A 26,356-nucleotide genomic window follows, 5' to 3' on the forward strand; every position below is an offset into this window, starting at 1 on the left:
CAGATTTTGGTGTGTAGAAGGGATGCTCAGGGAACATTGGATCAGATGCTCGAGTCAGCCTTGTAGCTTTGGGTACGCATTGTGGGATTCAGGGGAGGGGCCCCCGCTTCCGCCACCATCGGCCCTCTGCTGGGGCTGTTCTTGTGCTGGGTGTGAAGATCCATTTCGTTTGCCAAAGGGAGAAACTCCATGTGGACCTCCTTCCCCCAGCAAGAGAATGGAGAAACCAGAAAGATGGTGCTAGACTTGTTTCACGCCTGGAGGAAACGAGGACTGGGGTGAGCTGGGAGCCCCACGTTCTGAGCAGGGAGGGCAGGTGCAGGATAACGTCTTCCCTGCTCAAGTTAGGACCGGTTAAGCAAAGCCAGGCAGACTGTGGAATAGCCAGGAAAGACCAGAGCTTTTTTCCCACCTGGCCTGACTTCACTGTGGTTCAGCTGCTAAGTTGTGTCTGACTCTGTGACCCCATGGACTGCAGCATGCCAGGCTTCCCTGTCCTTCACTATCTCCTGGAGTTTGCTCAAACTCATGTCCATTGAGTCAGTGATGCCATCCAACCATCTCATCCTCTGCTGTCCCCTTCTGCCCTCAATCTTTCTCAGCATCAGGGTCTTTTCCAGTGAGTCAGCTCTTCACATCTGGTGGCCAAAGGATTGCAGCTTTAGCTTCAGCATCAGTCCTTCCAATGAATATTTAGGGCTGATTTCTTTTAGAATTGACCAGTTTGATCTCTTTGCTGTCCAAGGGACTCTCAAAAGTCTTCTCCAGCACTGCAGTTCAGAAGCATCAATTCATCAGTGCTCAGCCGTCATTATGTGAGCCGTCCAACTCTCACATCCATGCATGACTACTGGAAAAACCATAGCTTTGACTATACAGACCTTTTTTGGCAAAGTGATGTCTCTGCTTTTTAATCACCATCTAGGTTTGTCATAGCTTTTCTTCCAAGGAGCAAGTGTCTTTTAACTTCATGGCTTTTGTCACCATCTGCAGTGATTTTGGAGCCCAAGAAAATAAAATCTGCCACTGTTTCCATTGTTTCCCCATCTATTTGCGATGAAGTGATGGGAGCAAATGCTGTGATCTTGGTTTTTTGAGTGTTGAGTTTTAAGCCGGCTTTTCCACTCTCCTCTTTCACCCTCATCATGAGGCTGGGCCAACTTAGAGCCATGGTTTTCCTGTGCTGGGGCCCCACCCCTGCCCACTGGAGCTCATGAGTCAAAGGGGGTCCTGGGCATCTCACCAGCCACACGAGGGACTCGAGGGCCAGCCAGAGCACTGGGCCCCCACCAGGATGGCCCTGAGTACGGTGGACCCCGCCGTTTCCTCCCAGGCCTCGGGCGAATTCATTTTAAGGAGGCTGGAGGGTGGTGTCTGTGAGCCAAATCCTGTCTTCCCTGTTCAACAACCATGTGACCGCCAGCAGGCGACTTCCCTCTGTGTGTCCTTGTGTGAAGAGTAAGGGTGATGATTCTTTTGCCTTGTGTGAGAAGCCTTCTGAGATGGATTTCCCAGGAGAGCTCTAGGTTCATCGGCCTGTCTATCACTTGGCCAAGTCTCGTGTGTTTGTGTCAGCGTCTTGGAGCTGGGCTGCAGTTTGATCTGTTTTGTCCAGCACGCTCAGCCAGCACAGTGAAGCTGGGCACCTCGTGCAACAGGGCAGGTCTGTCTGCCTTTGCTCACCTCTTCTGCATGTGGATGAAACCCAGCAGCCCTCTCTGGGCAAGGATTTGGGAGCCTGGAGCTCCACCCCTGTGCATGGTGAGGCTGGTGTGGGCAGTGGGGGCAAGGATGGTTCCCACACCAGACACACGCTACCCACGGTGATGGGCTTGGCTTCACTGCTGTTTTGGGGGAGAGTTATTCCAGGAGGGTATTCCCCCAGGTCTTGGAACTCCCTTGTCTGGATGTGGGTGTTGTTTCATTGGTGAGAAGCCAGGCCAGGCAGTGACACACAGCCAGCTTCTCTGGGTGAGAGGCTGAGTTGAGCAGAATGTACAAAATCAAGACATAAGTTCCCACCACATGCTTCTTTTCTAAAAAGGGCAGTTCATTCTCACCCCATGGGGGTGAGACCACACTGACTGGGAGGCCAGGAGGGGATGTCATTCACTTCCAGAAATTCAGTGCCCTGCATTGGCTCTTCATCAGTGATCCATGGGCAGACCTGGCCATGCCACCCAGTTCCTTGTCCCAGAATTCAGGCAGCGGTTGGAGGTTCGTGCAGGACCAGTATGATCACCTGGGCAAACAGGGAGACTCAAGAAATCTCTCGGTAACCTCATCTGTCATAAGTGCTAAGTCGCTTCGGTCGTCTCTGACCCTGTGCAACCCCATGGACCAGCCCACCAGGCTCCTCTGCCCATGGAATTCTTCAGGTAAGAATACTGGAGTGGGTTGCCATGCCATTCTCCAGGGGATCTTCCCAACCCAGGGATTGACCCAGGTCTCTTGCATTGCAGGTAGATTCTTTACCATCTGAGCCACCAGGGAAGCCCACTGACATAACATAAATTACCGACTTATCTTGCTTACTTGTCTCCCCCACTGGAATACAAGCCCAGTGAGGGTAAATTTCTGATTATTTCATGCTCTGATGTATCCCCAGACCCAGAACACCGTCTGCCACAAGTCAGAAGCCAACTCTTACAGCACCTACTGTGCTCCAGCCACTGTCATGAAAACCTTACACATACCCTCCGACCCTCACAATAACCCTGCCGCTAAATACTATTGTCATTCCCATTTTACAGTGAGTGAAACTGAGGCACAGATGGTCAGTGAGACTGACGCATGGCTGATGCAGGCTGATGCATGGCAGAGCTGGGGCTCAAACTCCATCTGGCACCAGAGTCTGTGCCCTTTACCACCTCCCTCTGGAGCTTTCTCTCCTCTTGCTCCAGGTGTTAAATAACTAGACAGGCTGTGTCACAAAGCAGGGAAGGTCCAGAGCCAAAGCTTTCCACCAGCACTTTCCAGACTGTGGGTTGCAACCCGCTCTTGGGTCATAAAATCATCACTAGGAAAGGGCAGGGTTATGTATTATCCATGGCTGTGTTGTAAGTGACTCCTACACTGAATGGCTTAAACCAGCAGTAAACATCGTCTCACCCAGTTTCTGAGGTTCATGAGTCCAGAATGAGCTTGGCCGGGTGGTTCTGGTTCAAGGTCTCTCACAGGGTTGCAGGCGGGGTGTTGGCCAGGACTGCATCATCTGAAAACTCGACTGGAGCTGGAGAACTTGTTTGCAAGGCAGCTCCATATGTGTTTGGCAACTGGTGCTGGCTTCAGGCTTCCCTGGTAGCTCAGCTGATAAAGAATCTGCCCACAGTGCAGGAGACACCAGTTCTATCCCTGGGTTGGGAAGATCCCCTGGAGAAGGGTATGGCAACCCACTCGAGTATTCTTGGTTGGAGAATCCCCATGGACAGAGGAGCCTTGGCGGGCTACAGTTCATGGGGTTGCAAAGAGTTGGCACGACTGAGTGACTAATGTACATGTTGGCTGGGGGCCTCAACTTGTCACCATATGGGCTTCTCCACAGGCTGCTCAAGGGTCCTCCCAACATAGCGACCCCCATAGTGGGGGAACCCATTCACACAACGTCCTTTACACCAACCTCGGAAGTCCTGCACCCCCACCTCTGTGATATTCCACTGGTGACACAAGTCAGTGCTTTTCAGTGTGGGAGGGGGCTACACAGGGGTTACCAGCAGCCAGAGGTGTCATCTTGGAGGCAGGCTGCCGTAGGTTACTTGACAATAAGGAAGCTTGCAGAGGTCCCTGGAGGTTGCTGATGCGGGCAGGTCTGGCGGTGGCAGAGTTCCACCAAGAGGTGAGAGCGTGTCACCCTCCACCGACTGCGCCTCCTGCTGGGGTCCAGGGCTCACTGTGGCCTGTGGCTGCTGCCTGGCTCTGCCTTCTGGCCTGGCACCCAGATGGCTCCCCACACCTGCCACTCTACAAAGAGCACCTGGGCACCCCCCGGACGTGCGTCAGAGAACTCGGTCAGGTGGTGAGGCCTCTTACGATCAAGCGGGGGGGGGGGGCTTTTCAATAAAAAGCGTTTTATTTTATTTTTTAAAACTTGTTTATTTTTGATTGTGCTGGGTCTTCATTGTGCGAGGGCTTTCTCTGATTGCAGGGAGCGGGAGGCTACTCTGTTGTGGTGGGCGGGCTTCTCATTGCGGTGGCTCTCTTGTTGCCAAGCATGGGCTCTAGGGCATGTGGGCTTCAGTAAGTTTCAGCACGCAGGCTCAGTAGTTGTGGCTCCAAGGCTCTAAAGTGTGGTCTCAGGAATTGTGGTGCATAGGCTTAGCGGCTCCATGGCATGTGGGATCTTTCTGGACCAGGGGTCGAACCTGTGTCCCCTGCACTGGCAGGCAGATTCCTATCCACTGAGCCACCAATGAAGTCCCTAAAAATTGTTTTAATTAAAACATAATAAATGCAAACTTGGGTCAGATGACTACCCAAATGGAGGAAAATGAATCTTGACTCCAGCTCACATCATATTGTCGACTGAGTGTGTAATTTCCTCGGTTCTGTCTCACCACAGCAAAAATTTGAGGCAGCGGACCAGTGTTACAGCTCAGTTTAAACACCAGACCAGTGTTACAGCTCGGTTACAGCTTAGTTTTATTTGGCAAGCAAAGGAAAAGACATCCTCGAGGTGTGAGGGGGGCCAACCCTAAAGATGGGAAGAGAAGAGGGAGGCTCAGTTTTGGCTCCTCTTTTTATGTTTTTTCTCCTCCCCCCGAGCCTGCCCTGTGCAAATTGAGCTAGCCAAGAAGGGGGCATGAATGATATTTTCCATGTTTAGGTGTAGTTTTATATACACCTGTTGACCTGGCACTGCATGTTGTAGCTTGTTGACACAGACAGAGACAAAACGGGTTAGACAATTGATAATACGTGGAGCAGTCATAAGCAGCATCACTATGGTGATAACAGGGGCATTAGATAGTAGGGGCACTGGCCAACTCCAAATTCCCCCTCGCTAGGAGAAAAATCCCCCAAAAAGAGACGGTAATCACCCCAAGAACTCTCCAGCTTGTTCTTTGAGATCCTGTAGGATCTGAATGTTTTTCTTGAGGACTGTGCGACTTTCTTTAACTCGGCTGGAGGTGTTTACCCAGAAACAACACATCTCATTCAAGATGGTTCAATTTCTCCTTGTTCAGGGATCAGAAGGTCTATCTCCTGTCTGTTTTAGAGTACAACCTCTGCCAAGCTGTGTTGGCTCTTTAGAGCTGTCCTGAGAAAGCTTATCCCCAGAAACTTAATTTTGGGGGTGCTCATTAGAACCGCACGCATTAGTAGTTCTAAATAGGTATCTGAGGTCTCCAGGGGCTCACAGGTGTATTGAGTGTCCTCTTCTCTTTTCTTCCACAGCTTGACTTGTGAGTAGTGAATCCAGGAGTCCTGTCCTGCTACCTTGACTGCTGTGGGGGTAGAAAGTAGTACAGGGTAGGGGCCCTTCCATGCGGACTGGAGTTGAGCCTTTGGGGACCCATCTTTCCAGACTTTAATTAGGACTGAGTCCCTGGAACATATAGTGGTGGCTTCTTAGAATCTTTTGGGTCCTGGATGACACCCCACAAGCATATATCCTGTTGGAGTTACCCAGTGGCCATAGTGTAAGACTGGAGGGTCTGAGGCTCTGGATCTAGGAAGAGGTCATTGACATAAACAAAAGGTCTCCTGTATAGCATCTCATAAGGACCAAGACCAACCTGTTCCTTAGGGGCAATATGGCTGCAGAGGAGAGCTATTGGTAAAGCCTCCTTCCATCCCAGGGAGGTCTCCTGGGTTATCTTTTTTAGCACTGATTTTAATAATTGGTTGACTCTTTCTACTTTTCCTGAAGACAGAGGCCTCCAGGCACAATGGAGATAATAAGTAAGGCCCAATGCTTTAGATGGCTGGATGGCATCACCGACTCGATGGACATGGGTTTGGGTAGACTCTGGGAGTTGGTGATGGACAGGGAGGCCTGGTGTGCTGCGATTCATGGGGTCGCAAAGAGTCGGACATGACTGAGTGACTGAACTGAACTGAACTGAATGCTTTAGAGATCCCTTGGGTGACCTTAGAAGAAAATAATGTCCCATTGTCACTTGTAATGACCTGGGCAGACAAAATCTCGGAATAATTTCATGGAGCAGTTGTTGTTTTTTTTTTACCACCTCCTCAGCCTTCTCAGTCCAGTGGGAAAGCCTTCAATCCATCCTGTGAATGCATCTATCATGACTAATAGGTATTTATACCCTTGAGAAACTGGTATCTGGGTGAAGTCCATCTGCCAGTCCTCTCCTGGGTAGGTCCCATGCCACTGGATGGGCTGGGCCAGCTGGGGTCTTCAAGCTCCTTGGGGGTTGTTTAATTGACAAGTGGGACAAGAGGAGACCACTTGCCTTATAGTCATTTGGAGGCCTGTTCCTCTAAAGGACCTTTCTAGTAATCTTGGGAGGGCCTTTTCCTATAAAAGAGTGGTGGCATGTAAGGACTTAACCAACTTCCATTGGAGGTTCCCAGGCAGAAAAAGGAGTCCCTCCTTTTGGAACCACCCAGTATGAGCCTCTTGAAAGCCCTCACTCTTAGCTTTAAGAGTCTCACCTTCAGTATATGAAGGAGTTTCTGGCAAATTAGTCTATGGAACTAAGGTGGCAACCCCTAGTAGGTCAGTGCTCTGTAACGCTGCTCTCTTGGCTGCCTGATCGGCTGCTTGGTTCCTTCGTGCCACTTCCGTGCTCCCTTTTTGGTGTCCTTTACAAGGACAGGGAGACTGAAACCTCAGTGGGCAGATGGACTGCCTCCAAGAGCCTAAGGATTTGATTTTGAGCTAACACTCCCAAAGCTATTCCTTCCTTTCTGTGGAAATAAAGTTGGAATTTTTTCGGGGGTCTGGCGACCTCAAGGTGGGTGCTTGAGTTAAGGCTTGTCTCGGTGTAGTCTCTGCCTTCTTTTGAGGAGTTCCCCACATCAGTGAGGTTGAATCATCCCGTCCCTTCGAGCTTTCATAAAAGGGCTGGGCAAATAGCCCATAGTTGGGTATCCAGATTCTACAATTCCCAGTTAGCCCCAGGAAAGCTCGCAATTGTTTTTGAGTCTTGGGGGAGGGTAATTGGAGGACTCCTTGTACTCTGTCAGAGGACAGCCTCCTGGACCCATGTGTAATCTGAACTCCCAGGCAAGTGACCTTTGTCTCGACCATCTCTGCCAAAAAGTTTAGAACCTGAATTGCATGTTGTTGGGCACTTTTCTCACCTGGAGAGCAGATTAGTGGGTCATCTACATATTTCAATATTTTCCCATTAGGTCCCAGGTCCATATCTAGGAGATCCCGGCTAAGAGCCTGCCCAAACAGGTGGGGCTATCTCTGAACCCCTGAGGTAATCCTGTCCAAGTCACCTGTTGGTGTTTTTCTCCTGGAGCCTTCCACTCAAAGGCAAGAAGATATTGGGATTCTTTAGCCAGTGGTATGCAAAAGAATGCATCTTTGAGATCCAGGGCTGTAAACCACTTGGCACTGGGTGGGATTTCTCCTAAAATTACATAGGGATTGGGTACTGTGGGATGGAGGGGACCACAGCTTCATTTATGATCTGGAGATTTGAAACATTCACCAAGTCCTGTCCTTTTTCTTTACAGGAAGGATCGGGGTGTTACACAGCGAATTGGTGGGGACTGATTTCCCATAGGCAAGGGATTTATTCATTAGGGGCTACAGTCCTTCCTGAACCTCTCTTCTGAGGGGATATTGTTTCCGGTTTGGAAACTGATTGGGATCTCGGAGGACAGTGATGACCGGTTCAGCTTGGTGGGTTCGCCCAGGAGTCCCCTGGTCCTACGCCTGGGGGTTAATTTTGTCCTCCCATACTTTTTGGTCCCTCTCTATTGGAGAAGGTGTAATGGGCTCCTCAGTAGTAGCCAGAAGCTATAGGGTTCTAGGGGCTGGAAAGCTTCCCATCACAAGGATGGTCCCCAGTTTAGTGAGTATATCTCTTCCCAGTAAGGGAGTAGGATACTCGGGGACCACCAATTTCCAAATATGGGAAATATTCATCCATCCCAGCAACAAAGAAGTGTTCAGGTGAATCTTTTTGTAATTGTTTTTCCTGTAGCACCCAAAATGGTACAGGTTTGGGAAGAGAAGGCTCTGGAGTAGGAGGCCAGGACAGACTAGGTAGCCCCTGTGTCAACCAAGAAATTCTCAGACCTACCTGCTGCATCCAGATGCACCCTTGTCTCCAGCCCCGTGATGGTTATCTGTGACAGGTAGGCTGGCTGGAGCAGGCGGCTTCACTCCTGTTTAACCATCATGAGGGAAGGCTTGGGGCTTGACCTTGAGGCTCTTGGGTCCCGAAGCAGACACCCAATGTTGCAACTGATGGCATTTGTAGCAAGCCATTTTAGGACACTTGTCACGGTTTGGACACTCTTTGGCCCAATGTCCCACCTGTCTACAGTTTATGCATTTGCCTCACGCGCTGTCCTTTAAGGACTCGGGGTTTGCCATAGGGCTTCCCTGGAGGGCAGCCAGCATCTGGGCATGGCTTGTCTCTTTCCTTCTCTTCCCTTTCTGGGCCTTGGCCTCTGTCTCCTATTCTCCGTAATAAAAGGTATTGGTGGCTGTCTGGACCGTCTCATCTAAAGAGGCAGCAGGGTTCTGCTGCTGTAGCTGTTGTAACTTTATCCTGATGTCTAATGCACATTGGGACAGGAATTTGTCCTTTAAAATCACCTGTCCCTCGTAAGAGTCTAAGTCCAAATTGGTAAACTTTAGGAGGGCCTCTTTTAGACTTTCCAGAAGGGTAATGGGGTTTTTGTTGGACTCCTGAGTTATTGCTGAAACCGGACACAGTCCCAAAACTAATAGACTTCCTTCTATTTCCATGGGTGGACTTCCTTAAGGGTGAATCTTTCTGAAGCTTACCCTACCCAGTACTGTTGCAACCTGAGAGCCAGGCATCCCCAGGTCGGGGTACAGATCCCCAGGCAGGTTGAGGAGTGACACCCTCCTGGAGATCGAATCCCCGGGCAGATCAAGGCATGTTGGCCTCCTATGAATTGGGTCCCTGGCAGGTCAAGGCATGTTGACCTCCTGGAACCCCTGGACTGGTGGATCCCCAGGCAGGGTGAGGCATGACAACCTCCTGGGGACCAGATCCCTAGGCAGGTCAAGGTGGGTTGACCTCCTGGGACCCCCCAAGCTGAAGTTGGGCATTCCCAAGGTCTCCAGTGTGACTAGTGTTGGGTAGGATTAGGGGCTGTAATCTTAACTCGTTGCTGGTTTGTCCACCGTGGATGGGAATACATACCATGATGTAAACCAATCCAAGTCTGTGCCCTGAGACTGGGAACCCAGTGAAACAGCCATAAAACTTACCCTCTTATTGCTCTGAGGGAATGTAAGTCACTGATTTCTTCCCCTAGTCTTTCCTAAGAGCAGTTTAGGGTGTTTCCAATGGTAAACATTTCATTGTCATAGACCCACTTTAGGTAATAACAGAAGTAATGAAAAAGGAGTGGGTTATCTGGTCCTGTTAGAGACATTCAGTTCAGTTCAGTCACTTAGTTGTGTCTGACTCTTTGTGACCCCAAGGACTGCAGCACACCAGGCCTCCATGTCCATCACCAACTGCCAGAGTTTACTCAGACTCATGCCCATTGAGTCGGTGATGCCATCCAAGCATCTCATCCTCTGTCATTCCCTTCTCCTCCTGCCTTCAATCTTTCCCAGCATCAGGGTCTTTTCCAGTGAGTCAGTTCTTTGCATCAGGTGGCCAGAGTATTGGAGTTTCAGCTTCAGCATCAGTCCTTCCAGTGAACATCCAGGACTGATCTCCTTTAGGATGGACTGATTGGATCTCCTTGCAGTCCAAGGGACTCTCAAGAGGCTTTTCCAATACCACAGTTCAAAAGCATCAATTCTTTGGTGCTCAGCTTTCTTTATAGTCCAACTCTCACATCCATACATGACTACTGGAAAAACCATTAAGAGTATTTTAATAATAAGCTAGGTGGAGCGATGTTGCCTACAAGGGAGCAGGGTCCTGGTTGCAGGAGTTAGCAAGTGGCTTAAGAACAAAATGATAAGAGGCAACAGACCAGTTGTTCCATAAAAGTGGAGTGGAGATTTGATCCAGGGGTATGTTTGTAGCTTTAGGAGAAGGGTGGTAAGGTTTTGGGCCCAAACGGCCTGCAGGCCTAACTCCCAGTGGCAAACATTGTCCCTGGAAGCCCAGTTGCCCTTGAAGGGATGCCACCAACAAATGGACTTCAGCAGGCATTATGTGCCAGTCACGCACCCCAGCGGGTCCACTGAGAGTTGCTATTGTCACACATGTTGTAGGAAACATGGAAGGTGAAGGCCTGAATATCTAGAGGGATTAGATTTCCCTCCCAAGGGCCAGCTATTTTCTGGTTGTCCCGCCAAAAGACTGTAAAGGCAATATTGTGGGCCCAGATGGGGCTCAGGAAAAGAACATGAAACAGGAGTGAAAAGGGCAGGGCACAACTTTTGAAAGAATGACATAGCCCAAGGGCATAATATAAACCCATTAAAATCAAATGGGTCCAAGATGGCAGACAAGTCAAATTCAACTAAACCTGGATCCTCAATCTGCAAGCTAAAGGACACACCCAGAGGTGCCACACAGTTCCAAGGCACTATCAAAACACCAAGGAGTGGGTGGTTCCCCAGTTGTTGGAATGGTCCTCCCACTCATTAGCATATGAAATCACCCAGCCCGTAAAAACTAACCACACTACGTTTCATGGCCGCTGCACTCGCCCTCTGCCATGGCCCACACTCTGTGGACTGTGCTTCTCTCTGAATCTGAACAAATCTACCTCTTGCCTATCGCTGTGTCTCTCATTGAATTTTTTTGCAATGAGACATCAAGAACCTGAGCTTCATTAGGTCCTGGCACCAGGCACTGTGGGTTTTGGCCGGGCTCAAGTCCCACTTGGATACAACTGAGTGACTAAGCATAGCACAGAGGCCCTGCCACATGGGTTTGAGCCCCAATCTGAGGTAAACAGTTTCAAACACAACTTTCAGAAATGCAAAGATGATGACCTGCCCAATACTTCATAAGCAGTGGCATAGATGGAGAGAGGAGTTGAAGGAGGGAAGGAAAAAGCAATGGGAAGAACGTGCCAAGAAATTCCCTTCATAACCTACTGGAAAATCTGCTAAATACCTGACCTGTGCTCACAGTTTTCATTGGCCTGATCCTTGGCACAAAGAAGATTAAGGACAGAAGAACCTCCACCCACTTGGGCAACAGCTACCAGGGCACAGCAGATAGTGGAGCCTTCAGGTCACAATGGGAGTAGCCCCTGCCAGAGTCGCTTAATTGTCCCCAATGCCACTCGCCTGTTTGCAGGGGGTTCAAGGAAGCGATAAACGAGAGATCGTAAAGGAATTACGATTTTGTTAGCCATATGTCCTTCCAGCCATAGGAGTGAGGACCTCCTACCTTAACTGGAGGTCTTCTGGAATCTGAGCCTGAGCCACGTGAGCTTTCCACCGAGTTTGTTTTTGCTGTCCCAGTTTTCAGCACACTGGGCTTCTTGTCACTTCCACTGTGCTGGGTTTTCTTTGCATTCAGCTTCCACTGTGTGAGCTTTCACCGAGTTGGGCTTCCTCTGTGCTTGGCCTCTGCCTCAAGGGAGCCAAGCCGAGGTTGTTTCAGCCAGGTTAAATCCGAATCATGGCACCATAGATGTCGGGGGAGTGTGTAATTTCCTCAGTTCTGTCTCACCACGGCAAAAATTTGAAGCGGCAGACCAGTGTTACAGCTCGGTTACAGCTCAGTTTTATTTGGCAAGCAAAGGGAAATACATCCTCGAGGTGTGAGGGTGGGCCGACCCAAAAGACGCAAAGAGAAGAGGGAGGCTCAGTTTTGGCTCCTCTTTTTATATGTTTTTTTCTCCTCCCCCTGAGCCTGCCCTATGCAAATTGGGCTAATCAAGAAGTGGGTGTGTTTGTTTCACCTGAAGTTCTCACTCCGGTCCATGGGTTTTCTTTTGTTCCATTTTCACGAGCTTTTCCCTTTCTTTGTCTTTTAGCCACCACCATTTTGGATTCCTTTTTCCTATCCCAACTACCTAACAATATACAAAAATTGAGATGTAAAAGGTAAATCAATAAAATCTTCTTTAAAAATAAAAGAGGCGGGGGGACATCCCTGGTGGTCAATGGCTAAAATTCCATGTTCCCGATGCAGGGGGCCTGGGTTCAAACTCTGGTCGGGAACTAGATCCCACATGCTGCAACTAAAAAACATCCCGTGTACTGCAGCTAAGATCTGGGGCCATCAAATGAATACATATTCTTTTAAAAATAAATTAAAAAATGAAAGAGAATCGTCTTGGTTAGGCAAAGATTTCTTTAAAAAGGACAGTGAAGCACTACCCACAAAAAAGAAAAGACTGCATTTCAACGAAGTCAAGAGTTCCTTCTCATCAAAAGGGAACATTCAGAGAGTGAAAGGGTAATTCACAAGGAGGGAAAGGTGTTTGCAGTGATGCTCCCTCCACTGGAGGACTCATGGACAGAATGTAGTTAGATAGCATCACCAGCTCAATGGCCATGAATGTGAACAAACTCCAGGAGGTATTGGAGGACAGAGAAACCTGGCATAGTGCAGTCCATGGGGTTGCAAAGAGGGAGACATGACTTAGCAACTGAACAGCTACACCAACAAGCCACTAAGATAGTGACTGGCAAGCTGATTTTTGTCAAGGAGGAAGAGACTTGAGGAAAGGACCAATAACCATATGAAAATGTGCTCAGCATCCTTATTGTCAGGAAGGTGAGGATGAAACCACCACCCTGGGTGGGGGGAGTGAAGAAGAAACGGCCCAGAAGCCCACCTGTTGGTAAGGATGTGCAGCCTCAGGCAGTCTGCCCTGGATGGGGGTGCAGACTGGGACAGCCCCTTCAGGGAGGAGTCTGGCAGCATCTCAAACCCCAACACCTGTGTCCACTCAGAGTAACTCCCCTCACCAGGTTGGCCTCTAGGAACCAAACGTCTGGCTCACAGCAGTGTTCACAGTGGCACTGCTCATAAACAGGAAGGAACCTGAAAGCCTGCGGACAGCAGAGTGACTGAGCCAGGCAACCCCCTACCCCAGGCTACCGTGCAAAGGAGACTCCTGTGCACGGTGTGGGGCAAAGGGAGCCCGACCTGGGAGGAAACACTTCCAGCAATTCCAAGGTCAGGCCGGCCGCATCATGGCACCAGGAGACAGAGGGTGGTTACCTCCAAGGCCGCCAGGGGTGTGGCCAAAGTGGAGGGTACAGGGTGGCCCTTCCGGGGACTAGAAACACCTGAGTCTCCATCTGGTTACACAGGGACAGTGAACATCAAGGGCATCCTGGTGTGGCCGTAAACGCACGAGCTCCGTTACCTGGACCTCATGTCTTTCCAAAAAGAAAGGAGTCAGGCAGCTCCTCTGCATGGACCCACAGAGGAAAGGCTGGTGCAGAGCCCCTGAGGGTGGAGAGCTAGGCCGTCCAGCGGCCTCTGGGAGAAAAGCGCCAGGCGGGCAGGGGGCAGCTGTGGCAGAGAGCCCCTGAGTGCAGAGGGAGGTGGTAGAGGGACACGTGCCCTGAGCAGACGGACGAGAGGGAGGCACAGAGCCCCGCGCTGAGCGGCGGCCGGGATTCATCACACACGAGCATCTAGACGCCCATCCCTTGCAGCCACTCACTCACCCCTCACCTGACCAGGTGGGTCTGTGCGTCCAGGCGGCCGTTCCGAGGTTTTCACGGAGACACCGTTAGGAGCAGATCGTGGGCTCAGGGAAGCAGGGCTGTTACAGTTTACCCCATCGGGCCCCTGTGTTCACACCCTGAGTGCCAGAGGCTGTGCCGTGATCCTCTGAGCAGACGGGTTCCAGGAGTCCCATCACCCCTTGCTGGTGGGACCCCATCTGCTGGGATGGGAGGTCCGGAGCCGCCCTGCTCCCTGCCTCACCGGATACGCGCCCTTTCAGTCAGGTGCTGGGATGTCCTGCCCACAGAGGGGACGCCGCTGCTTCTGCCCCTGCCTCGTCCAGGCCAGGACACCTGCCTGCACCAGCCCATCACCTTCCTGCCCAAGGCTGAAGGCAGCTCTGCCCAACGGTCAACTCTCCTCCAGTGCCCGGGGCTCACATCCCAGGGGCAGGCCTCGGGGGTCCGGCGGGGGCCTGCATCTCCATTCTTTGGCAGCAGGGCTGATTCCTGGAGGGCCCCACATGCCAGAACAACCGCAAGAGTGGGTACAGGAAAAGCAGAAAGGAGGTCACAAGCACTGGGCGGCAAGCCGGGACCTGGCAGGCTGGAGCTGACGTCAGGGCAGGACCCTGAGGTCACAGCTGTGTCATAGCACAGTGTGATTGTTCCGCATCATGGTGGCCCCAGGCCACCAAGACAAGGCCACCCCACGGCCAGCATCCTTGGTGAAGCGGGCAGAGAGGTTTGTCATCTCCTTGAGAGGCTTGTGTGTTTGCAAACATCACGTTCACAAAGTTTTAGTTAACCAGATAGCTCGGTTTTACGGAAGGGCTTTTCTTCAGGGGACGGGGCGGGGAGGGCCTTCGTGGGCTGCGCTGTCAGTGACGGTCATTCAGCTCTTCGTTTCAGCGCCTCTGGTTTGGCCTAGATGCTTTCACTGTTTAATTAGAGGACTTGGAAATCTTTTTTCTAATAGAAAGAGAAACGTTGCTGAATGAGACTGATGGTTGCTGAATAAACGAGAACCCCTCCCCTGAGAACCAGGCCTGCACCTTCCACGTCTCTTCCCCGGGAACGTGGAGGTAAGATGGGGCTGGTCACTTTCCAAGAACCAAGATGTGCTTGGGAATTTCAAATTTCTTGCTGACTAAGGTGTGTATAGTTAAGGCTATGGTCTTTCCAGTAGTCATGTACTGATGTGAGAGCTGGACCATAATGAAGGAAGAGCACAGAAGAAATAATGCTTCCAAACTGTGGTGCTGGAGAAGACTCTTGAGAGTCCCTTAGACTGCAAGGAGATCAAACCAGTCAATCCTAAAGGAAATCTACCCTGAATACTCATTAGAAGGACTGATGATGAAGCTGAAGCTCCAATCCTTTGGCCACCTGATGCAAAGAGCTGACTCACTGGAAAAGACCCTGATGCTGGGAAGGATTGAGGGCAGGAGGAGAAGAGGGCAGCAGAGGATGAGATGGTTTGATGGCATCACCAGCTCAATGGACATGAACTTAGTTATGCAAACTCCAGGAGATGATGAGGCCTGGCGTGCGCAGTCCATGGGGTCACAGAGAGTTGGACACGACTTAGCGACTAAGCAACAACAACAACAAAAATGAATGGTTTTATGTTTTCTCTTTTTCAAACAAAAATTTTAAAATTTTGTTTTTGGCTACACTGGGTCTTTCTCTTGGTGGGTGGGCTTCTCACTGCAGTGGCTTCTCTTGCTGTAGAGCACAGGCTAGCGGGCAGAGGGGCTCCGTAGTTGTGGCGCAGGGGCTCAGTTGTCCCATGGCCTGTGGGAATCTTCCCGGATGTGGGATCGAGCCCATGTCTCCTGCATTGGTAGGCAGATTCTTAACCAGTAGTCCACCAGGGAATTCCTCATCAAGTTTTCTTTTGATGCTTCTTTTAATCTTCTTCCTTCAGATTATATATAAAAGACTTCTAAGTAGGGATTGGACCAAATTACTTCTGAAACGGTCTGGAATTCAATTCTCAAAGTCTCAGGAATTTCCCAATGTTTGCGGGTCTGGGCACCTGAGCAGGCTCCCAGGTCCCAGAGTCAGGGGCTCCTGGCAGAACACATAGCAAAGCAGCCTGGGTTTCTTTTCATGTGCCCAAACAGCCCCGCACATTCACATTTAAATTAAGATTCTATTAAGGAGAAGGGTCCACTTTGGGCTGCTTGTGGCCACTGGTAAATGAAAATACGTCGGCATTTTCTTCCAAATGTGTATTTGAAATTCACAAGCATTTGCATTTCTCATCAGTGATGCAAACCAGGGTGACACAGGTGAAGAAATCTTTAGTGGAGGTCTAAGGACTTCAGGGGGCAGAGCCTTGACTTAACAGCAGGTGCAAAACCAGACCCAGATTGCACCAGCGTGCCCTTTCCTCTCCCTTCCTGTGGGCCCTGACCAGGTGAGGTGGACACTTCTTTGCTGTTGTTCTCTCTGGAGGATGAATTTGGCCTCCAACACTACCAGGGGATACAGGTGAGTGAGGAGAGGGTGCCCATGATAAATTCAGTCTAGCAGACAGGGCAGCTGTGTTGAATGGGTAAAACTTTGGTCCAGGTGGTGGGCTTGGTGTGGAAGCTGAAAAAGAGTGAGATGCTGTTTTGGGTGGAAAATGCTGGTAACTGGCATGACTGTTGTCCAAACTGAAAATACTGAAGCCTCCAAGATTGAAAACATCAAGCATCTTTTCTGACCAGAAATAATGCTTGGCACACAGTAGGTCTGCAATAATTTTTGGCATGAACTGATGAAAAATTAAATCCACAGAGGAAACTTCTTTCCAAGCTAACCATAGTCCATTTTGCAGGTGTCACCATGAACCAATGCACCCAGGAGTGGGCAAACTTTTTCCAGAAAAAGCCACCTAGGAAATCCTTTAGGCTTTGTGGGTCAGACAGCCTCTGTCACAACCATTCAATGCTGCTGCTGTAGTAAGAAAGTATCAGAGACCATATGTAGACAAATAGGTGTGGCTGTGTGCCAATAAAACTTTAAGAAAACAGACGGAAGCTGGAAGTGGCCCATGGGCCATGTGTGTGGCCCTCTGTACTAGATGGACTTGTCACTTCTACAAGATAGAGACAGCACCTTTGTATTCTTTCAGGACCCAGAAATGGATATTTTAGTTAAGTACAAATGTGTTAAAATGGCCTAGCCCATAAGCAACCCTCCTAAACTGTTGGAGAGAAGGTAAGCTGGTGCAACCACTGTGGAAAACAGCATGGAGGTTTCTCAAAAAACTAAAAAAAAAGAGTTGCCATGTGATCCAGCAACACATTCCTGGGCATTTATCCAGACAAAACTGTAATTTGAAAAGATACAAGGCTCCCAATGTCCCCAACGGCACTATTTACAATAGCTAAGACATGGAAGCAGCCTAAGCGTCCATCGACACGTGAATGCGTGAAGAAGCTTTGGTACATGTATACAAAATGCACTACTACTCAGCCATGAAAAAGAGTGAAACAATGCCATTTGCAGCTACAATGCCATTTGCAGGATGGACCTAGACACGATCAGACAAAATGAAGTAAGTCAGACAGAGAAAGACAAGCACTTATACGTGGAATCGAAAATACGACACAAATGAACGTATCTGTGAAACAGACGAAGACTCCCAGACACAGAGAACAGACTTGTGGTTGCTAAGGGGCAGGCGCTGGGGGAGGGCTGGAGTGGGAGTTTGGGGTTAGCAGATGCAAACTATCACACTTAGAATGGATAAACAACTCGGTCCTACTGGGCAGCCCGAGAACTATAGTCAATATCCTGTGATAAACCATAATGGAAAACAATGTGTAACTGAATCACATTGCTGTACAGCAGAAATTAAAACATTGTAAATCAACTACAGGTTTAAAAAGAGAAGAAGAAAAACTGCCTCTCCCTTTCCCTATTGTACTTAAAAATTGTTTAATGTTGTCAAATTACTCCGCATTGTGTTAGAGGTCAGTTGAAAGGCTGAAAGTCTTTCGAGAAGGAAGAACATGTGAAATCTTTCCTAACTTGGATCTGAGAGCTGTGGTCTAGTGAGCGGCCACCAGGGGACAGCCAGGACACACAGCTTTGCAGGAAGAAACAGAGCGGACCCCAGCGTCTTGAAGGGGTGCACCATCCCAGGTCACATTGTGTGCACTCTTGGGGTGCAAGACCTGGGATCCAGGATGCAAAACCCAGAGCCAGAAGCCTTCTTCTGATGCCACCTTCCACAGACAGTTTGCTGATATGTATTAACTTGCGCATGCAAATACTTAATTCTAAATATATAACTGTGATGTCCTCTGGACTAGACCAAGAAGTCTGGCATCCTAGGAGAGCAAGCCAGTATTGCTTTGGGCCTCATTACTTAAGTAATTAACCTCAGCGTTTGTTTAGGGGAGAGGTCAAGTGCTGTGAGGGGCACAGGGCGATGCTGAGCCTCACTTGGATGTTGTTGCTGTTCAGTCGCTAAGTCGTGTCCAACTCTTTTGTGACCCCATGGACTGTAGCCCCCCAGGCTCCTCTGTCCATGAAATTTTTCAGGCAAGAATACTGGAGTGGGTTGCCATTTCCTTCTCCAGGGGATCTTCCTGGCCCAGGGATTGAACCCATGTCTCCTGCATTGTCAGGCGAATTCTTTACCACTGAGTCACGGATGTATATCATCATAAAATAGGACAAGGAGAAAAAGAATACTCACCCCTCTCCTGTGAGTCTGAGGGCGCAGCTCCTTGTCCAAGTCCTCCCAGGCCGACTTAGAACGTTGCCTCCCATGCACAGCCCTTATCACATCGGATTAAAGTGATTTGTAAATAACTTTATTTCATTTCGCTGTGCTGTTGCTGTGTGGGCTTTTCTCTAGCCGCAGCGCGTGGGGCGCGCTCTCTAGTTGCGTGCACGGGCTTCAATAGTCGCGGTTCCCTGGCTCCGGAGCGCAGGCTCAACGGTTTCGCTGCTCCTCAGCACGTGGGGTCTTCCCGGATCAGGGACTGAATGCGCGTCTCCTGCACTGGCAGGCAGTTTCCTTACCACTGAGCCACCAGGGAAGCCCCAGTTACTTCTCCTAATGGTCTGAACCTTTCCCTTCCAATCTCCATAACACCCTTTGTTAGATTTTTGCTTCCATGTGTTGATACTGAATATTTAGTCTCACGAGTGAGTCCCGGCTCCGTAAGGATTTGGGGTAAAGCAGGAAAGCGCCCCTTCGGGGACTGTTCTGTCCTGGGTTCAGTGGTCCTACCCTCCTGTCCAGTGACCGGCAGGCTCAGGGAGTCGGCCGGTTGGAGACAAATCCCTCCCCGCTCTGAACCCATTCTAGGCTGGGATTTCCTCCGTTATCCTTCTCTTGCTTTCCAAACTTGCCAAAACCTGGAAGAAGTTGTCTGGAAGCCAAGTGGAGGGGAAGGATTGATTCTGACCTGGGGCCAGGAGGTGCGGGAGGCCTCCCAGGAAAGGGGTTGGGGGTCTGGCCGTGACACCAACATGCAGACCACCAGGGCCACTGTACCTCCCAGGGCCCCCTGGCCAAACCCCCTGGCTGGGCGAACGGTGAAGGGGCTGCTTCAGGAGACCCCAGTGAGGCAGGTCACGGGCCACACACACGGCTCCAGGGCAGCCAGTTCAGGTGGTCGTTTGAGAGCCCAGCCGCTCCAGCAAACTGCCCAGTGCATCCAGACAGCAGCTCACCCTGCAGGCAGGCCCAGCTCCAGGTGCCCAAGGCCGAGAACATACCTGGCCCTGCACCTGGCCCTCAGGTGGGCACCTTGCAAATGGCACAAACAGCCACACCCTCTGTCTTCCCTGCAGCTGGCTCACGCGCGGCACCATGAATGTGCCCCTCATCTGTGACTACGGCTCAGGCTTCAGCAAGGTGGGCTTCGCGGGGACAGAAGCTCCCCTGGCCGTGTTCCCAACCATCCTCGGGAAACTCCGTCACGAGGTGAGTGCCGGGCATCGTCCCTGGGGGCCGCAGCCCCTCCCCAGCTAAGATTCAAAGGGCCTTGAGCCTTGTCTTAAGAGACATCCCACCAAGAGGACCTGGCTTGAGAATGCTACACATTGCTTCGGCTTTTGCTTTGTGTTGTTGCTTTGCTCGAGCTGCTGGGTCAAAGGCCCCCAGCCGGGCAGCTTAAACAGCAGACCATTATTCTCTCCAGGCCTGAAGGCTGGAATCCCAGACCCAGGTGTGGGTGGGACTGGTCCTCCCGAGGCCTCTCTCCTGGGCGTGTAGACGGCCGCCTCCTCCCCGTGTCCTCACAGGTCGCCCCTCTGTGTGTGTCTGTGTCCTGACTGCCTCTTCTTATAAGGACACCAGTCCTGTGGGTCTAGGGCCCACCCTCGTGACCTCATTTTACCGTAATCACCTCTTTAAGGGCCCGGCTCCCGATACAGCCATACTCTGAGGTCAGGGCTTCAACACAGGGTTTGCTGGGAGGGCACACAGTTCAACTGATAGCGTGCTTTAAGCAGTAATGAAAGGCATGCTCTCTTGGAGGGGAAAGGAAGTAGCAGCCTTGCCCTGTCTGAGCCCCTTCTCTCTGAGGCGGTCCACTCCCTCTTTCTGGGTCTCCTGGCTGCCTATCCAGCCGCGTCCCCTGGAGCCAGGTGGGCCCGTCCTGTGCGTCCAAGAAGCAGAGAGAAGCAGGGCGGGGGGCAGGAGGAGACAGGGCTGCCACAGTCAGAGCCAGGGGAACCTGTAGGGTATGCAGATTTCCTTGGAGCCTGAGCCGCCCAATTTTCCAGAAGAGCTGCCCGTGCTTCCCGGTCTAACCTTTGTTGCTAGTGGTGGCAGCTGATTTCCGGTCCCATAGGCTCCAGAGTCTGGGGCAGTGTGAACGCTGGAGACAAGAAAAGGCTGCGAGAGCCCCGCTTAATCCACTTACCACGGCTCAGCTGGGTGAGAGAGGGGTCCCGACACCCCTCCAGGGCCCTCCCAACGCACAGCTGCAGGTAGAGCTCCGGCCACCGTGACAGCCATCAGTCAAGGCCAGGAAGGAGCAGACCGTCCGTCAGCCCTTGCCCTCCCCCCGCCACGTCCCCAGAAGGAGGGGCTCGGCCCAGGGCCTCCCCTGGCTCCTGCCTCCCAGAGGTTCAGGGCCTATGAGCTTCCTCTGCTGTCCACCCTCTCTCGGAAACTGAACTGTCTCTGAATAATTCCCTACCAGCCTCGAGAGGATGGAAATGCATTTACCTCCCCCCGGCCCACCCTGCTTTTTAGGGGTTTATCTGCCTGGGAAACCCCATGGACGGAGGAGCCTGGTTGGCTGCAGCCCATGGGGTCGCGAAGAGTCGGACACGACTGAGCGATTTCACTTTCACTTTTCACTTTCATGCACTGGAGAAGGAAATGGCAACCTACTCCAGTGTTCTTGCCTGGAGAATCCCAGGGACGGAGGAGCCTGGTGGGCTGCCGTCTATGGGGTCGCACAGAGTCAGACACGACTGAAGCGACTTAGCAGCAGCAGCAGCAGCTACTCAATAGTTGGGAGGGGGAGGTGGGAGTTAGCTGGGGGTCGGGGCGTGGAGGAGGGAGACTTCACTTCTTGTGTTGTAACTGCTGCTGGGTTAGTGCCCCGGGGCGGCCGTGACTGAGGGCTGCCGTCTGGGTGCCGAAACAGAACACCTTCAGACCCTCCTGGTTCTGCAGGCCCAGTTCCAGAATCAAGGTGTTGTCGATGGAAGCAAACAGACAAATCGGCACAGCCTAAAAGCTGAGAATTCTGTTTTGTTCGGTGGACTTGCTAAGGGACTTCGGTCCAGTAGACAGCCTCTCATGTCACTCTGAGGATCTGCTCCGAAGGGTAAGGGAGCAGTCAACGAATACAGGGGTTTTTGTGACGAAAACCAGGTAGTTGGTACATCAAAAGATTGCTATTAGTTAAGGAAGAGCACATATCGCAAGTTAATAAATTTAGTGGTCTTCTCTATATGGGAAGAGGCAAGAGTCTGGGCTCGTTGGGATCATTCCTTTGACGTGCACTTCGACTGTCTGGCTCAGCTGGTAAAGAACCCGCCTGCCAATTCAGAGATGCAGGTTTGATCCCTGGGTCAGGAAGATTCCCTGGAGAAGGAATAGGCTACCCACTCCAGTATTCTTGGACTTTCCTGGTGGCTCAGACCATAAAGAATCTGCCTGCAATGTGGGAGGACTGGGTTCGACCCCTGGGTTGGGAAGATCCCCTAGAGGAAGAAATGGCACCCCACTCCAGTCTCCTTGCCTGGAGAATGCCCATGGAGAGAACAGCCTGGTGGGCTACAGTCCATGGGGTCGCAAAGAGTTGGACTCAACTGGGCGAGTAGCACTTTCTGCTGTCTGCTTTTCTCCATCCCGAGTCCCCTTGGGGTGCACAGCCGGGGCGGCTGCAGTGGCTGAGGGCTTGTTGGCCTCGACACCCTCTGTTTCCTGATACGGCAGGTGGCAGAGTGTTGCAGGGGCACACTCTCCAGGGTCTGGGGGAGGGTCCTCCAGGCGTCTTCCCGCTTCCGGTGGCGTTCCCGGGCCTGGGGCTGGATCTCCGCAGCCTCTGCCTCTGTTGTCCCTTGCCTTCTCTCTCCTCCTTCCCCTTCTCCGCTCATCTCCCCTCCCTCTCTCTCTTAAGGACACTTGCCTTTGGGTCTCGGGCCTGCCCTAAATCCAGCCTCATTCCAGATCCCTAAGTGAGTCACATCGGCAAACACCCTGTTCCCGAACAAGGTGGCACTCGCGTGGGTTCTGGGGGCTACACGCGGACCTCTCTCAGGGGCCGCCATTCAAACCTCTGCAGCTGGTTTCTGCTCCGCTCCGTGATGCTGGAGCTGGGGCTCCTCTGCCAACCAGCCCCTGAGAGGTTCTGCAATAGGAGACACCAAAGCCCCCCGGAAGGCGGTGGGAGGGGGCAGGCTTCCTGTTTTCCCTTCCTGTTCAGCAACGCCCCCAGCAGCAGGCAGTCCTCATCCCCAGCTCCAACCAGGGATCGCCCTGCAGCCCCTCCCAGCGGCCTCCGGGTGGGCCTACTCTCTGCCCTTTTCGCGCTTCCGAACTCCCAGCACGGTGTGACCGCCTCCCTGTACTCGGTCCCTCTGTTTGAAACCCTTGGTGTGACATCTCTCGCCCTGACAGATGTGATCGTTTGTCCTGTGAGGTCAAACTTAACATTGAACCTAAAGAGGCGGGACGGGGGCTCACGAGGGAGGGGTTATGTGTATAACTCACGCTGATTCACGTTGATGCATGGCAAAAACCATCACAATACTGTAAAGTAATTACCATCTAACTAAAAGAAAGAAAGAAAGAAATAGCCTAAATCCTAAAAAAAAAAAAAAAAAAATCAGCCCATAGAACAACATTCTACAGCCCCAGTTCAGTTCAGTTCAGTCGCTCAGTTGTGTCCGACTCTTTGCAGTCCCATGAATCGCAGCACGCCAGGCCTCCCTGTCCATCACCAAATCCCGGAGTCCACCCAAACCCATGTCCACAGCCCCAGGGAGGACATGATACCTGTTCGCTCTACAAAGAGGCTCAGTGAGAGACAGAGTGTTGGTTACGTACTTGGGGAAGCACAAGACCACGGCAAAAAAGTTCAAATTCCTCATCAGAACGGCAACGTGTGACCCAGACGAGCGATGAGGCAGCAAACCCTCTGTCGGAGCCGCGGTGCGCTGGATTCTCGGTCTTCGTGATCCGTGAGGCATCTTGGTGCCGCCCATCCAGCTTCGGGCAAGTCCCGGGTGAGGCTGCTGCCTCCAGGAGGAGCTGGCACACAGCCGGATGCTCCGCGTGGACTCATTTCCAACCGTGCCAACCACAGCACGGTCCCTCCTGGGCCCTTCTGTGTAGCAGCAGGAGGGCAGGGAGGCCCCTGGTGGGGGACCTCTGGCCACGGAGGGGCGGGACAGGCTCTGCCCAGAGTCACTCACCCGCCGTAACCAAAGCTCAGACCCGAGCACCGTCCGCGTCAAACCAGGACGAGGCTGCCTCTTCCTCTTTCCCGCAGGCGCCCCTGGTCCCTCTCCCACCTCACGAAGACTGGGCTGAGCTGAAATCTGCCCCTTGCATCAACGGATATTTTCGGTTTATAAAATGTGTTCCCAGGCACAGACTTACTAGACTTGATCCCTGGCAACACTGTAGCTAGATGCAGGGACGGACGGCCGTTGTCACACCAGTCAGAGAAGGAGGCGGAGCTCAGAGAGGGCAGACTCCATGCATGAGGCTCACGGCCTCTTCGGTCTAAAACACTAATTCCTGAGATGGAAGAGCTCTGTGCGGAGGAGCTGTGGTGCTCCCCGAGGGGGCCTCTCTCCGAAATCCGCTGCAGCAGGGCAGCCTGGCACCAGCAGGCCATTGGGTCACCCGCATCGCTGCAGCATGCACCATCGCAGCCTGGCACCATGCAGCATGACCCCCATGCGCCTGGACACCACCACAGCTCTCTGCCTCTGCACCAGTGCCAGCCTGCCCCGTGACACCAAGGCCATGCTGCCCACAGATGACTTGTGGCCAACAACGGAGCAGGGACACCCAGGCAGACCCGCTTCTGGGAGACACAGATGAATGGATGACTCTGATGAATGACTTTGGCTCAAGGACTCCAACGCCTTTGCCAACTGGCCGGTATACCAGGTCACCCATCCAACCCACTGTCCTGTACCTGGCCTCAGAATCGAACAACAGCCTGGAGTCTCTCCTCGTGTGGCGTGTTCCCTAATAAAATCCTTGTGCTGTTCATCTCCTCCCGGTGTCTGGTTCTTGGTGGACTCAGATTAACACACAGCCGACTCTCAGATCTTTTCCAGATGACGGAATGCATGGGTTAATCTGCATGAAAGTAGACTTGTCTTCCCCCCAAATAACAAATTATATTAAATTGGAGACTCTCCCTGCTTGCTTTCCAAAGCAAAGATAGAAACCAGTGTGTCCGCCCCTTCACCACCTCCAGAGCTCCTTCCTTCCTGCCCCTCTCTTTGCGGCCTTAGTCTCCTCACCCACAAAGTGGGCAAGAGCCTGTCCCAACAGGGGCTCCTGGGTGCACCTCCTGCATGCAGGCCATCTGCTGAAACCCCTTAGCAGCGTTTTGACACAGCGTGGGGGTCTGAGGAGGCCACCAGCAGCGGTGCGGTGACCCGGGATGGTCCCCGGCGTCCGCTGTGCACCCACAGACCAAAAAGTCGAGGGAGATGCTGCTGACGGCAGACGTGGCCTGGCCTGTGTGTTTCAGAAGCTGTTGGTGGGAATGGAGGAGAAAGACTGGTTCATCGGAACCGAGGTTCCGAAAAACCGAGGGAGACTCAACCCCATATACCCCATCTCTCGGGCTGCCGTCACCAGCTGGGACGACATGGAGAAGGTAGGCTGTGACTTCTGTTAGGTGGGACGCGCTCAGGGGCCCCTACCAATGCCTGGGGTGGCCTGATGCCCGGCAGCTCGGAAGGGATGTACGGACACCATCCAGGGCTCTCCCGGCATCTCCTGGCTCTGGGTCCCTGGAGATACTGCATCACAGCACTCACCATACAGGTTTCAGAATCACAGACCTGGACCTGAATCCCGTCTCCATCATGCATGACCTGCATCATTTTGGACCCGTAACTTGGCTCTCTGGTCCTCAGTTTACTAATCTATAAGAGAGGGATATAACTTTTCCTACCATGTAACGCTGTTGTGAGAATTAAAGGAGCCGATGGATTTTAAAAAATCTGAAACACACTCCACGCCTATTAAGATGGCTATTATCTTAAAAACAAATAAACACCTCACCCCTCACCCTCCACCAAATGACAAATGTTGGTGAGAATGAGGAGGCAGAAATTTGGAATTCTCAAACACTCTTGGTGGGAATGTCAAACAGTACAGTCACTATAGAGGATAATACGGTGGTTCCTCAAAAAATCACACTAGAATTATCGTGAAAGTGAACGTGTCAGTCACCCAGTCGTGTCTGACTGTTAGTGTGAGTCACTCAGTCGTGTCCAACTTTGTACGACCCCATGGACTGTAGCCCACCAGGCTCCTCTGTCCATGGAATTCTCCAGGCAAGACTACTGGAGTGGGTTTCCATTCCCTTCTCCAGGAAATCTTCCTGACCCAAGGATCAAACCCAGGGTATCATGTAGATCAGTCTCCGGAAGAGTCTTTGCTGTCTAAGCCACCACGGAAGCAATCCCCCTGCAGAGGGAATCCCCAAAGACTGGGAAGCAAGGCCAGGAAGAGATATTTGTACACGTGTGTTCATAGCAGCAAGAGTCACAACAGATAAAGCGTAGAAATGACCTAAGTGTCCTTCAGCGGCCGAATGGATGAACACAATGTGGCCCTTCCAAACAATGGGATGTTGTTCGGTCCTTAAAAGGAAGGAATCCTGGCGCAGCTACAACAGGGGTGAGCGTTGAGGACGTGGCGCTCAGTGACACAGGGCAGTCACAGAAGGACAAATAAAGTATGATGCCACTTCTGTGAGGACTGAGGGTCATCAAATTCATGGAGACAGAGAGTCGGAAGGTGGGGACCAGGGGCTGGGGAAGGGGATGGAGAATTAGTGTTTACTGGGGACAGAGTGTCATTTCGGGGAGATAGAAAGTTCTGGAGATGGATGGAGGTGATGGTCGTACAACAATATGCATGTACTTAATGCCCCTGGATTGTAC

At 51.7% G+C, this 26,356-nt stretch overlaps 1 protein-coding gene and 2 long non-coding RNA genes across 7 annotated transcripts in view; 2 read left to right on the forward strand and 1 right to left on the reverse strand.

Moving 5' to 3' along the window:
* Positions 1-11,812: 11,812 nt before the first annotated feature.
* Positions 11,813-13,718, reverse strand: LOC145524825 (uncharacterized). Its single transcript, XR_014067866.1, has 2 exons — positions 12,889-13,718; positions 11,813-12,120 (listed from the first exon to the last, which is right to left on the reverse strand). It is a non-coding gene; the product is annotated as an uncharacterized LOC145524825 (long non-coding RNA).
* A 395-nt stretch (positions 13,719-14,113) lies between these two features.
* Positions 14,114-26,356, forward strand: part of LOC145524821 (actin, alpha skeletal muscle 2-like) — a 35,687-nt gene continuing 23,444 nt past the window's right edge. Inside the window, exons 1-4 of one of the 5 annotated variants that reach the window (XM_081537827.1) lie at positions 14,451-14,477; positions 14,712-14,817; positions 19,541-19,673; positions 24,931-25,059. In XM_081537827.1, coding sequence (XP_081393953.1) covers positions 19,560-19,673; positions 24,931-25,059 — 243 coding nt within the window. In that variant the 5' untranslated portion in view covers positions 14,451-14,477; positions 14,712-14,817; positions 19,541-19,559. Of the gene's footprint in view, positions 14,478-14,711; positions 14,818-19,540; positions 19,674-24,930; positions 25,060-26,356 lie in introns of all 5 variants that reach the window. The other 4 variants (XM_081537828.1, XM_081537826.1, XM_081537829.1 and 1 more) reach the window with 4 other exon arrangements.
* Positions 20,545-24,445, forward strand: LOC145524829 (uncharacterized). The gene is made up of 3 exons (XR_014067870.1): positions 20,545-20,683; positions 21,381-21,534; positions 23,116-24,445. It is a non-coding gene; the product is annotated as an uncharacterized LOC145524829 (long non-coding RNA).

The sequence above is a fragment of the Giraffa tippelskirchi genome, chromosome 10, assembly GCF_054371585.1.
Source record: "Giraffa tippelskirchi isolate mGirTip1 chromosome 10, T2T-mGirTip1v1.2.pri, whole genome shotgun sequence".
NCBI lineage: Eukaryota > Metazoa > Chordata > Mammalia > Artiodactyla > Giraffidae > Giraffa > Giraffa tippelskirchi.